The sequence below is a fragment of the Triturus cristatus genome, chromosome 12, assembly GCF_964204655.1.
Source record: "Triturus cristatus chromosome 12, aTriCri1.1, whole genome shotgun sequence".
NCBI classification, from domain to species: domain Eukaryota; kingdom Metazoa; phylum Chordata; class Amphibia; order Caudata; family Salamandridae; genus Triturus; species Triturus cristatus.
In genome coordinates this window covers 458033472-458048046 of record NC_140595.1, presented here as the reverse complement: position 1 = coordinate 458048046, position 14575 = coordinate 458033472, and the positions used below count along the sequence as shown (strand labels likewise).

Genomic DNA, 14575 nt, shown 5'->3' with positions numbered 1-14575 from the left:
AACACTGATATTCATCAGCTATGGTTTACTGAGCTAAATCTAACCTTGCACCATGCCATGCATATCGTATGACCTCACAAATTACATCACTCATGACCTGTTAAATTACTACATTGACCTGAAAAACGCCTGCTTGCCCCCTCGCAGTCAGAACACAGCCTGCCAATGTATCAGTTGGTGGCCATCTTAAATTGTTTTTGATAACTATTCCAAGATGACATCCATGCCTGTGCTGCATCCACGTTTGTTTTTGTTGTTAAAAGAAAAATATTCAAAGATGGTAATCATGCATGCCTGCTTGCAGCAGCATTCTTTGCATACCCTTTCTTGAAGTATAGCACATGCATGTGGCTCAAATAATAAACACTTTCCTTACTCAAAGCCAGATTGTTTAGTGGCTACATAAGCAGGGTCCTCATTTGCAAACATAAAAGCGCAAATATTTACTAACAAAACAAGAACGGTTGTGGTATACAATACTGCACTCTATATACTTACCAAAATTATGAGGTGCTCACTCCCTGGGCCAACCGTCCAAAAAAGACCCAAAAATAATGATAAAAAAACTACTGTTGAGAGCGTCACTTCTACAGAAACATTTAATGTGAAGTAAAGCCAATATATTTTATGGCATTCTTGATGCCAAATAGAGAGGAAAAAACAGTTATCTCAACAAAATTAATCACAATAACTTGTCATATAGGACAAAACATCACAAACTGCTTGTTCTTGTAGATGAAAATCATTCTTTATTTTCTAATTCCGCAAGTCATGCAAAGCAACAAACACAGCCAATGTGTTTTGGCCCAAATCATTGGGACTTTTTCAGGGCAAAATGAGTATGGCACCAATGAGTGAACTATCCAGTCAAGCTTGATACACGTGTTTCCAGCTAGAGCAGGGAATGAACCCGGAAGAGGGAAAGCCGCAGCAGGGGCTGCCACTACCACACACCAGGCAGTCCGTGCCCCAAAACCCCAGTCCTGCTACAGCAGAGACTTTAAACGCACTCAGACAGGTATATGGGGAAACCAACAGCCGCCAACGCAGACCGCCGCACACTTACCGGTCGGAGGTGTTGCAAGTACTCCCCATGACGAGTCTCGCCTGGAACATCTTGCAACCAGCAGAAAAAAAAACAGGATTTGGAGGGTCATGGGTTATATGCCACAGGATGTGGGAGTGGCCTGGAGGGAAAGGATGGGCTTAGAGTTTGCTTGTAAATTCTGGTGGGAGGAGCTATGCTCATGTGGTTTGGACTGTGACAGGGAGGGCTACGACTCAGAGTAATTCATATTACTGGTAAGTAACTGGACACTGACGTTGTCCAGATAAAAAAAAGTGGCACATTCACGTATGATAAAGAGTAAGAACAATTGTAAAAAGTAATTTCTTACCATGGAGCTCTGACGGTGGCTCGGAAGCTGGAAAGGATTTAGGCACCTGCAAAAGCAGAAGATAGGATTCAGTTTGAAGTACTTACCTGCCCTGGAAATTACTAAATCCTACAATTGTTCTTACTCATTACCATATGTGAATCCAACCTTTTTCATGTGTGTTTAGGAGTGCTTCTCCCAACAGTAATAAAAGTGCAAATGATTTCAATGCGAAAGTGCAATAGGATTGGAAGTTGTGCTCGGTAACAGAAGCAGACCCATTGAGGTCCACTATGAGTCAAAGTTTATGCTTCCAAGGTCAGTCTGTCTAGTTTTGAAGTAGATGGTAAATTGTAGGTCAGTTGGATTTTGCAGGAACAAAATGCAAAGCCCTGGCAGCTTGGACTTCACAATGTAGTCCATAATAAGTAAATAATAATGCATAATGGCTGCTTGCTAATAATCATCCTAATTAAAGTATCCAGGCGCTGGCCATATACTCTACATGGACGAATGAATGAAAACACGGTCTATAGTATTTCAGATCAGCTAACTGTAAATTGAAAATAAATGTAAAACACCAATACATTTATAACTACGGAATCTATCCACATTATACTATTAGGCAAACAGACAAAGGCACTGTCCACAGTGATGATACATTTATTTGACCCAAGATATTAACTGCACAAAGGCCGATTGACGTTGAACATCAGTGGGCCTAGGTGTAGTTAGTATCTTGTATATCACTGTGATCAGTACCCCTTGCCTGTTTGACTAATAGTTTGATTCAGATTATACCAGTGGGAGCATAAGCCGGTCTAAAGTTTGAGTTTGCACACATGCTAATTAAGGAATATATCCACGATAATTTTATTTAACTGAGGTCAGTGTTTCTTGATATTCAGAAATGCCCTTCCCCAGCAGTCCTTTTTCTACAATTAGAGAACATTTTTAGTCCTATATTTGCCTCATACGCCTATTTATGGTTCTACTAAATTCATGTTCTGCTTTTCTCCTGTGTGCTCTTTTGCACTCATATAGCCAACTCATTAAGAAGCACAGTGGCTTAATTCTACTCCCTGTAATTTCGCAAATACTTCTGAAAGAAATAAAATTAGGAATGAAGGACACGCAGTCTTATCAAAGTGTCCACCAGCACTGCTCTAATTTGTTCAAATCTGTGAAATACTGCAAGCAGCCGCACTGTTATTTTTGTTATTGGGTTATTACAAAGAAACCATGATATATGTAAAAAACACAAAAATATAGCTATGCTGTAAAACTGTTTTTGTAATCCTATCAGTAGTGAAGATTACGTTTCTCTCTAAGAAGTCATTATAACCCCCACCCCACAAAAGCACAGAGTAAATACTTTGACCTAAGCTCTACTCTGCCCACATTTCTCTCCTACCATGCTCCTTTAACAGCTGCGTTCCTGTTTGCCATGGTGGATAGTTTTTATATTTACTACCTCTTGAAGCAGTACACAGGGCTATCGTTCTTTGGCCTTGAAGAATCTGTAACTGCGAAGGCCTTCACAGATGTGAAGAATACTTGTAACCTGTTTCAGAAGCGATTTTGAACTCTGGTCCTTTTAACCAGGCTGCCTCAAAACATCTAGGATTCCTCTACAAGATGCTCCCAGCCCCTATAATAAAGCATAATCTCCAAATTGGGCAAGAATTTTCCAATAGGTAGTTTATTTTTAAACAAAGTAAATTCTTCATTGTCCATCAAGAGTGGCCAATCCGGAAGCCATATGAAAAGCCCCTGTGCTTCTAAACAGCATTGAGCGGAACCTCTAAGGCGCTTCAAGTCAAAATGTAAAATATTAGGTCCTTTAGGAGCCAATTGCAAGTCCCCACTGCACTTTCACAACAATCCTTCCCCAATTCCTACCTTCCTCTTATCTTTGAAACGTGGCAATTGGTGACATGGCAAATCTGGTCTAGATAACTAAAGCCTCTTCACTTGGAGTTCGAACTTTCTATTGACCTCTGTTTTAAAGTCATTTTCTCTCTTTGGGCAGCTGTCATCACATACAATTAGCATAATCATTTACAATAGACCTGAATGCGAGCAACTTAAAGACTCATTTATTGCACCCCCAGTTAAAAATCCCACTGCAAATTCAAGGCTCTGGAAACTGACAACTCTCCAGTCTTGGAAACTTCCCAGACTGCACTTGCTATCATCAGAGAATTCCATCTTCTACCTCGGAAGAGGGAAAGCAAGCCGCTCTAATTCTTCTTGATCTCTCTGCGGGATATGTTGTTCCGATTTAGCAAATGGGAGAGATTATCATAGCTTCAAAAAGGATTTGTTCCTTCTTGCGTATTAGAAACCAAAAAGTGTGCATCGAAACATAAGAATCTTCGATATCTAGAGTGACTTGAATGTTGACAGACCGCCTCTACTGGAAACATCCATGGAGTTCACTGTGCAACTTCAGATCAGTTCAGAAAACTGGAAGCAGATAAGAAATGAAAACACTATTTCCTAAAGCCAACAGGCCACGGACCATATATTCCATGTTAACATTGTGTTTCGTCGTTCTATAAGCATCTGGATTTTTATTTTCATTCTAATCTTTTACTACTGTCATCTATAGGTGACTTACATATGTGAGACATACCAGTTAAAACTTTTTCCCAATACCTCTGAAGGATCGGGCAATGGCACCATTGATGTATGTAGGTACCTTCTTGGCCACACCCACGGTCAGGAGAATTCAATACCCCCATCTTGACCAGCACCGAGCTAGTATAGCAGACCCGATGTAACAATTTAAGTTGGATAAGTTTGAATCTGGAGCGAATCGCAACTTCTCGGGGGGAGACCAAGGCTTCCCTCCAGTCGTCATCTTCCAAGCCCCCAAATCATCAATCCACTGTGTACGTGTTTTCTCCTTGGCATCTGGAGTATGATTGAGAATCTTACGATAGATCAGTGAGATTGCTTTCTCCGGGATATACTCCTCTAATAATCTATCTTCCAGAGGTGAAGATACCGGCAAGTCTGGAAATAGCTTTGTTTAATGCATTTCTGACCTGAGGTAGCGGAAGGCTTCCCTTTCATGTAGGTGGTAATCCCTTTGCAGGTCGCTGAATGGAATCACTCCGCCCCTCACCTACAAGTCTCCAACTTTCGAGAGACCAATCAGATCCCACTTGTCAAACCCCGGTTGTTTCGATATCATCCCTAAACAGGCAGTCTCCAACAATGGAGTAACTTGCGTTATTTTATCTTTCCAACCCAGTGCGTCTGCAGCATTGTGCCATAAAACTACAGTGGAAGATGTAGGAGTAAATCTAGGTGTATACTTTGCCCCCCCCACCCCCCCCCGATCCCATAAAGTGCCCTTAACCAGGACGCATGTTATGCCTGTCCATTCTGTAAGTGAGGTCAGATATGGGATGATGGGCCCAGTGATTCAAAACAATTAATTGTGAAGCCTAGTAGTAAGATCTGATGGTGGGTAGGGCAATGCCTCCATCCTACCAGATCTTTGTAAGTTTAATGAGGGCAATACAGGGAGAACCTTGATTCCAGAGCAGGGCACGTACTTCGCAATCGGTTAATTGAAAATAGTATGGTGTAATTTGTAGGGCATACGAAAAGTGAGGGAGTGCCATTATCGTGTATAGGGCCGCTCTGCCTAAAAGTATAAGGGGTAAAGTTTTCCAATGGCGGCACAAGGGGGCATCAAGCTACGGTCGTGGAAAACGGAGGAATCTGGCGTGATATAAATTCCTAAGTATTGGAAGCCATCCTCAACAATTTTAGCATCACAATCCGTTGGTAAACTCAGCGGGCTCCCCTCAATACATAAATCGGGGATTTATCCCAGTTAATGGTGTAGCCTGAGTATTTCTGGAAAAGATTAAAGATGTGTAGCACCCTTGGAATAGAAAAGGGGGGTCGAGCCAGATACAATAAGATGTCATCGGCATAGAGGGAAATCTTATCTGTCCACTCCAGTGACCAATTGAGGCCCCTAACAAGGGGGTCTCCCCTTATCCATATAGCCAAGGGCTTCAGGGCCAAGGCGAAGAGTAGGGGCGAGAGCGGGCAACCTTGTCTCGTACCCTTCCCCAATGCTAAGGTTACTGAGCGAGCACCATTCACCAAAACCTGTGCCAGGGGGCCAGAGTAGAGAAGACTCACTCAGGACGGAAACCGACCTCCAAATCCATATCTTTCCAGTGCCGCTATCAAAAAGGGCCATTCAATCATGTCAAAGGCCATTTTGGCGTTAAGGGACATAATAATGGAGTCCTCCTGTATAGTGGAGGCTCTTCCCAGGACACCGTACAGACTGGAGGTTCTATGGTACATCTTTGACCAGATTCTTTAGGGTGATGTATTCAGATTTTATCCTGAAGGAAGGAGGGTTATTGTCAATGCAGTATGTGAGACTGGGAGCCGTTAAGGAGACTCTACAGGCAAAGTGTAATGTTTAATGGGCTAGCTTGATGTGGTTCAACGGATTTGGGTGCAGTAGACGTGGTGCTGAAGTATTTTATTATTTGTAGCCTGCAAAGCAGATATTCTGGAGCACCAAGTAGAATATTTTTGCTTATTCCCAGAAGAAGAGCACAAGTGTGATGGTTGCCTGGACTAAGTGAGGGAAGCCCTGGAACAAAAACATTCTATTCGGGTCTGCACTTGATGAAAGTAAGTCTTAATGACCATGTTGGTTTGTGGTCACAATCCCGGTTGCAGAGGTGTGGGTAGGTCTACCACTGGGCTTCTAATTGGAGCAGACACAACACTACATGTGTCTGGTATCCCGCTGTAACTGATGAGACACGATCTTACACACATTAGGTTGATCTCTATACCCGTGGGTACCGTTCCTGTAGGTACACTACGTGGTAGGTAGTTTTTCACCTCACCATTAGGTGTAGATAGTTTTTCTTTTCATTTGGCCCTGAGGAATCGCCACAGATTATTCTTGAATACTAGGAGAGAAATATGTCGACCATTTAGGAGTAGAGCGCTTTTTTGACACACAACGGCCAGATAATCGCCTCCCCTTATTATTTTAACCAGACTGGGATTCTTACAGAATAAAACATATTTAGAGGATTCCCTCACCTGTGTTATCTTGCACATCCACCGTTACATCAACACGTACTAGGCACCTTACACCCACAGCACCTAAACTGCAAGGAACTAAAGATCTCCGGTAAAGAGCCCCTTTATGGGTGCCCATCGGGTATTGCAGCGCCAACCCGACGAGGAGCATGCCCATATGATGAAGCATGACACCTAGTTTGCTGGGTGTGTGAGGGCCCTAGTTCCGAAAGGAGGATTTCCCCCTCTTCCATGGAGGACAACCTATCCACGTGACATCACATAAACTTTCTTACTGTGTTCTTTGACCCACTGAGGAACTTCGTACTCACTTCTTGTGGATTGCGGTCTAAGTCAGCTTTCAAGCACTCTAATACTTTGTACTGGCTGTACTGGAAAAGATATAGTGTGAAATCTCAAAGTGGAATGCATTACAGGTGAAGGACAGCTGGACAGTTCATTCGTGCAAACCTCTGCCAGTTGCATCTCTTGTTCCCACAGGTGAATGAAGTTGGCAGTAAAAAAAGTGTTCAAGGTTGTTCATACAGTTGCATGAAGGAACATACCATGAAACCAGTAATAATAGCAAGTAACAGTTGTGCCGCTTTTCCTCGCACACCCAAAAACGATACAGCATGTCAGTAGTAGTCCAAACTTCTTTAACCATTGCTGGTTCCCTGAAAGCTACTGTAGCTTGTTTCCCAAGGGCAATTCCTTGTAATCGCCCCAATCTGTATGCCTTCACTTTCCCAGCATCTTTCATCCTGTTGGGTGACTGCAAACAGGTAGACCTAGACCCACTGAAGAGGCAGCATCCAATTGTAACATGTTGGTCACCTTGAGAAGTCTACAGCTCCAGGCTGGAAGCAGTTGCAGCATTAGTCTCTGCTAGTACTGCATGCCTTATCACTCTGCCACCAACTGCATATTGCACAATAGGCTATTCAAAGACAATTGGAACATGGCTGCTGAATAATTCAGTGACTTAAGTTTTCCATGCCCATGAAGCCAAGAATCATGTTTGTGGCCAGCCTGGCAGGAAGTGTAACTCTAGACTAGCAAAAAAATGTAGCAGGTGACCTAGGCACCTCACTCCTGCTCTGGGATTGGGTGGTATTTGTTTTCCCAGAACGACTCTTTAAAGATTGGAACGCTTTGGAGTCTGAGAGGTTAATTGGTTGGATAGGGTTAAAAATAGGACTGGAGGACCATGTCAGGGAAACATGGTGGCAAATGACCAGTTGTAGTGAGGATGTTGAGATTTTCATTCAAGCATTCATTTTGGTGCTGCTTAAAAAAGCATTGCAGTTCTGGATATTAATTGTCTTGCATCCGGAATTTTTTTTTTGGTTTCTGATACATTTCCTTTTGCACAGCAATGGATCGTTTTGCAGCCGTTTTGCAGGTCTGTTGTTTTTAGGATGCGCTTACCAGAAAGGTTAGGCTATCTGGTTTCAAAGCCATATTGCTGGCTCACCAAGAACACACCGGGGTCTTCAGCCTGCCCATTGCTTACTTACCATTGGTTTTTATTTGCTTTGTATTGGTGGGCTTTTCTTGTTTCAGCTTGTTAATCTCTCCCATGGAGCATAGATCTTTGCCATCTCTTCTAAGCTTCATCAGCTTGCTTTTAGGGAACACATTTTTTCTTTTCGTTTAAGCACTTTGAGAGTGCATGAATTTGCCAGCTGTCTCCCTTTATGCTTATGTACCCACATGCCACTTCCGTGTTACTGTCTCATTTAGGTGCTGCTCTGTCCTACTCCCCATGCTGCTCTAATTCGTCTTTTCTGTTCCTCGTATTGCTTCGCCCCCACACCTCCCAGTCTGCACCCTGCTCATCTGAGTTTAAAAAAAAATAAAAAAGTATGGTTCAAATCTGTTTTATTTCAGTGTTTTAAAGTAATAAAAACACACATTATGGCCAGACAAAAAAAAAGTTACGAGTAAAATAAAGGCAGCCAAAACATTATCGTAGCTATTTCCCCGTTTTTTAGGTCTCGGCCTGGCGAAAGCAGCGCATGCACTGCTCTGCCATGCAGAGGCCTTTTGGAATCCATGCGATTCCAGCGTGCGCGCGGGGAGACAAATGAGACAAAAGACGTGCATGCGGGGATTGGATGCATAACTGGCGGCGTGACACACACTGGGGACTTTTTTTTTTGCCACCAGTAAAGCATCCAGTCCCCGCGTGCCCATCAAGAGTGGGCAATCTTTATTTGTACTAGTCTGCTCATCATCCTGTGATTCTTGGCAAAATCACGTAAAGGATGTATTTGTGTCTGTCATACTCTGATCATTGAGGCATAGCATATCTCCTGAGTTAGTATCGTCGTCACTGAGTGGAGGCCATGCGTTCCAAAGTTGCATGTCCGATCCTTGTTGGTCGAGTAGCTGCAGTTGCTCTTTTTTTGCACACTAGTTTGCGTGTGATTTTCTCGCATGTTACGCACTCATCCGAGAAGAATACCGCAGCTGCTCCACTCTGGCGCGCACCTAACAATTCGACCTGGTTTTCAGCGCCTAGAAGCAGTCCCAGGCTGCCACAGGTGCTATACAAACAGCATATACCTTAACATAAACCAGCATAACAGAATAATGCTGAGATGGCATGCTTGTACCTTTCCAGCACTGGTGGCGATGCCCGGGCGGCTGCAGCGGATCACTGAAAAGATGCTAGTGGTACAGTGGTTGCCATGGGGGAAGAAAGCGCAAGAGCTTGCAGTGTTTGCCGCCTCATAGATCCGGGTGTGGGCCCTTTAATAGTAGAGCAAGTGCTGCTCCTCTGATAGGTCCCGGTGCCAGCTCTTACTGAAGGAGAGCCGTTGACACAGTACAGTGAACATTAAATCTCTGCAGCACCTTCCTGTGTGTCTTTCTGGCTTGTGCAGACTCCCCATGTACCAAAACTAGGAACTTTTGTTTACCTGGTTCTTTTACTAAAGGTTTTGCTTTACAAATGTAGTGATAATAAACCATTTGATTGTGTATGGTTTAAAAATAGTGCACAATACATGCAGTTATAAATGCCCGTGTGTACCTTGCACCATACATTCTTACACCAGGTGTTAACCCTCTGAGCTATCTTACGCGTTTACCAAGACAGAAGCAACATCCTCGCGTACGATATTTAAGTCAGGGTCACCAAACGTTTTTGTTTGAATAGCTGCAGTTGCGCTTTTTTTTTTTTTTTTTTGTGTGTTTGTTTTGCGTACTGGTTTGCATGCATTTTTCTCATTCTGTACCTTGTTGCTCGACACAGTAGTGAAGGTGTGTCTGAGGCAGGCGCATGTCCTCTCTCCAGTAGCGTAGCACGGTCCCTCCTGCAAGCAAGGGAAGTGACCCCTTTGACTGCTGTTGTTCACAATGGTAGGCTGTAGCAATTCAGGATTCAATGTGCCACTTAGGGCCCCAGTGCCCCTGCACCTGCTGCATCACTGACAGCCACGGCCCTGCTGTCAGACCATAGAACATATAATACAATGAGCTTCGAGATCCAGCACGCCTTCGAAATAGAGATCGTACAGGTGGAAATTGATTTTTCTAGAACAATTCTCACACTGTCACCTTTCACGAAAATGAGTCCAACACCCCTTACAGTAATCCGAGTTATGAATAGAGTCCCTGCTTTACTTTCGCTGCTGCCAGAGTCTGACAGACCGCGGAGCTGTTTCAAGGCGCTATAGGACAGAAACCTGCTCGCACATTTCTATCTGATATTCGACCCGCTGTATTTCTTGCAGGAAGGTATGCGTGTCCTCGCAAATGCCTCCTTTTCACAGATTTACCGCCTCTGCTGGATGTTTGTATTCTCGTGCAGCACCAGAGTCTTGCTATAGCGCCTCCTGCGGCAGTGCGACTTTCTCACAGTGACTATGAAAGGGTCATTAAGCCGTTCAGATTTCCTGCTCTTACACTCCTTGGCCGCTTTGCAGGGACTGCCCCTGAGGCACAGTAACATGTGTTGATACTAATTATAATTTTATAGGAAAGCAAATGAAGTACACAGACGTCAAATGATTGAGTGCCCCAAGGGTAAAGAAGCGCTTGCAGGGGGAGGGTCTGTATGTGAGTGAGTGAACAGAGAGGATACTGATGTGGAGGGGAGGGAAATGACATGCCGAAGTCGACTGTGAAGAGACCGCAATGGCGCATATAAACTCTGCTATGATGCATCAGCAAGTGTCCCCAGCAGAGCTCCAGTCCAGCCTGTGAGACCGTTTCACCCCCTTTAAGGGGCCGATTCCAAGGGGTGAGTGCAGGAGGGGCGGACGTTGACGGTGGTTATCAGAGTTGTCCCTGCCGGAAAGGGGACTAACGGATCGTTATTGGGCCCATTCTTGCATATTTTTAGGTCGAGCATTCGAGACGTCTTGTATATACTTATATGTTTATGTACTCTTTGGGCATCGGAGATCAGCCTTAGGACTTGTTTGCTTCCGCTCAGGGACTTTTCTTCTGTTCAACTGCCTCTATTATACTGTCTTCATAGAAAATGACCAGTAGATTTCAGTAAAATACCAGAATTGCTTTCTGCTGAGGGACTTTCTTTTTAAAAAAAAAAAAAAAAAATGTAACAACTGCCTCTATTTAAGTTTCTTGATAGAAAATGACCAACAGAGGTCAGTAAATTACCAGAATCACTTTAGTATTCTCTAGATTCCAGTCCATAGAAATTGTCTTTCACGAGCACCCGTAGACAGTAATATATTTTTCACATCTTTTATTTTCATTGATCTGACCACTGAAGGCCCTGATTTTATAATAAAAATAGAGCTTTGGACTACACCATTTCCCGCTGAAAGGCAATATTTCTCTCCATGTGTTCCCATACCTAGCGTGTCACGCAGCTTGATCCTTACTTTCCCTCCATGTTAAAGAACAGTAGATGTTTCAGCGCCCAGGCTAATGTGCTGCATAGCTAAATACATATAAGGTCCCAAAGGAGAGACCGATTGCATTGCAAATGCTTGTTTTTTAAGTGCCCTTGCACTATTTTAATGTAATCTAAAAATGTTTTTAATACCAGTCCATCTCTGACGGGTAGAAAAAAGTGTAGGCCCTAGTATGTTTGTACAATTGTTTGCTTAGTGTAATGAGGAGATTAGATTATCAGCCATGCCCTCTCAATGTGTTTAGGTTATGGGTGTGCATCCCCCGACGGTTTGTCACCTACACAGCTAATAATGTTTGGTTGCTGTCCATTGAGCACTGACCTCGGTTCTCTGAGCAGTTAATTTTGTTGTACTATTTGCTCTACAAAAGCACCATGCTTTCATTAGACACAGCTACGTATGCAAATAGAGCAGAGAGCAGCAAGCAGTCATTAGACTTTGTGATTTCCTCAGTGTGAAGCAAACTCTGCTCCACCACATAATGAGTTATACAGGAATTTCGGCACAGGGGTAGCAAAAGCAATGAAATACTATTTAACTGTTGGAATATTAAGAGAACTACAGTAAGTTGTTAGGATATTTTAATTTATTTTGATAGTTTTTTTGTATGCTTGGTCTTTTGATAATAAATCTTTAACCCAAGCACTCTTCTAAGTGATTACTAGTTGGTTGGCATACAGCCTCTTCTGGATTATTAACTAAATGTAATCCTATGTGCCTCGAATAAGCTTCTATGGCTCCATTATAAAGCATGTACAAGTGTGTATTGTCCATCTCTATAGGTTACATCTTATTCTACTTATGTGAAAGCTAACCATAATCACAATGAAATGAGGTCCTACACCTAGTATGTTGTTAAACTGTTAAAGAGAAGGTGCCTGTAGCTATGTCCCCAAGATCTTTCTTTCAGCTTTTAAGCTGTCTCCTTCACCCATTACTCCTTTCTAATTACCAGAGCACCTCACATTTACAGAAATGTATTGCTAAGCCAAGTTTGCACAAATATGCACTGCAACAGGCACTGCTCCTAATGTGAATGCACACAGTTAAACATGATGTGCATGCTTGCCCTATGCACCATTCCTGTAATATGAATGCAATAGTTTGCCACTAGTATCGTAAAAGCGCAACTATTTCAAAACTAATAAAGGTTATAAGGGTCTTAAAAGCATGTTAGTAGGTGGGAGAGGGGAAGAACAGTTCATGTAAGCTCGAGAGATGGGAAATCCAGTTCTTCCTTTAAGCCAGCTTCTGCCTTCACTGTTTTACAGTGGATGAGATGACCAACCATGACCCAATGAACTAATTGCAAGACTAATTTTGAATTCAAGTATGTTTACTTGGCATTACCTTCTAATTCTAAGGTCTGTAAAGCAAAGCCACTGCACAGAGAGGTTCTAGTTGCGCCTATTCATAACTGTTAGAATCAGCTCCATAAAACACTGTTTTGTTTGATCATTATTTTTACGCTTCCACAACAATTGGTAGAGTTGTGCTACATTGTAATACCTAACATGCACATCACAATACTTCAACATGCATACATACATGTGAGTTTAGGTATTTATTCAATCTCAAAATGACAATTAAATTATCTCTATTATGGAGCTTTTCTGTGTGTTCCTGTCCATTTGGAAGATGATCAGTGCTGATGGTTGCTTTTGTTAGTTTTGTTTTTATATGAACCGTCGCCACCCATACTCCACACGCAGTTAAGGGTAAACTCATTATTGAGGACATTCACTATCTGTGTGTTTTACCTTGTCTTAATAGGCGTACAGAAAATTGGCCAAGGAATACCACCCAGACAAGAATCCGAATGCGGGAGACAAGGTGAGATTAATGGGTGCTCATAATATATATAGATGTGCTTGGAGTCTAGTAAGACTCTAGCCCAGGCTTGCACACTGCCCAATGAGCAAACTCGAAATGCTGTTTGTAATACCTGGAGACACACTTGTTCCTTTTATTGTATGTGGTATTCACAATATGCATTGACATTGATGTTATATAAGAGTAGATTTGAATTGATATATTTTTTGAGTGCCTTTCAGAGCACACCTTAAAATCTCTGTATGCATGCAGTCTTAATGAAAGTTCAAATGGTTGAATTATGAAATTAGTGCTGGCATATAGATTTTGTCATTCATTTGAAAAGCTACTTAGATTACAAATGTCATAGTTTAGTCATCTGTTATTAAAGTGAAAATATTTTCCTTCCAGTTCAAAGAAATAAGTTTTGCATACGAAGTTCTTTCAAACCCGGAGAAAAGAGAGCTGTACGATCGCTATGGAGAGCAGGGGCTGCGAGAAGGCAGTGGTGGAACTGGAGGCATGGACGATATATTCTCCCATATATTCGGTGGTGGTTTATTCAGCTTTATGGGGGGACAGAATAGAAGTCGCAATGGAAGACGAAGAGGAGAAGACATGATGCACCCTCTCAAGTGAGTAATCTACCATTTAACGTTTGCTTAAAGAGGAATTTGTTTGTGGGATTTGCAGAGACAGCACTGTTGTATTATCTAACTGTTTGAGTAGAGTAACCGTTAAAACAGTTGCTGTGAACTGAATATTCTAGTAAATGTGGGAAGAGGAACATTGACTAGGGTAAGAATATGCCAAAAAATGATTGCGAATATTTCTATTTGTTTTAAAATAGAGGAATGAAAACAACCTGTGAGACAGCCTGGGAGTTCCTTTAAAAATAAATAAATCTGTGCCTCCCCTATCTTGTTTGTGTGTATAGATAGTTATGGTTTCAAAACCAAGTTATTCAGGCACACAGTTCTTATTGCATTTTAGTGGCTCCTTTTGAATAAGTGTTTATGGGATTCTACTTCATTCATGATATAGTAGGGATATTTGTTTGTGGCCTTTTGTCATTCTCTTTGGTGAAGGAGTAGAATGGTGTCTGTCGTTTCTTGAACGCTGAGGCATCTTTTTAAAGTGCTACCATCTATGTTCATATAGTCACAGCAGAAGCTGACAAAAGTGATGATCTCTCCTGCAATCAGGGAGGTAAGACCTAACTCGAGTCTCAATCTACAATGAGGATTTGGGTTGCCTAAGATTTAATAAATTGCAAATGTTTTGAGTAGTAACTTTTCCAATTTGTAGGTGATCCTGGTCTTAAAGGACAATGAGTTAAAGAGCAAGAGAGGAACTTACTGTTGCGCTTAGTCGTTAAGGGTCCAATTGACCATTCCTGGAGTTAACTGG

At 42.4% G+C, this 14575-nt stretch overlaps 1 protein-coding gene across 1 annotated transcript in view; it reads left to right on the top strand.

The window, feature by feature from the left end:
• Nucleotides 1–14575, top strand: part of DNAJA2 (DnaJ heat shock protein family (Hsp40) member A2) — a 119244-nt gene that overhangs the window by 7841 nt on the left and 96828 nt on the right. The window contains exons 2-3 of the mRNA XM_085638495.1: nt 13127–13186; nt 13577–13800. Coding sequence (XP_085494621.1) covers nt 13127–13186; nt 13577–13800 — 284 coding nt within the window. The remainder of the gene's footprint in view (nt 1–13126; nt 13187–13576; nt 13801–14575) is intronic.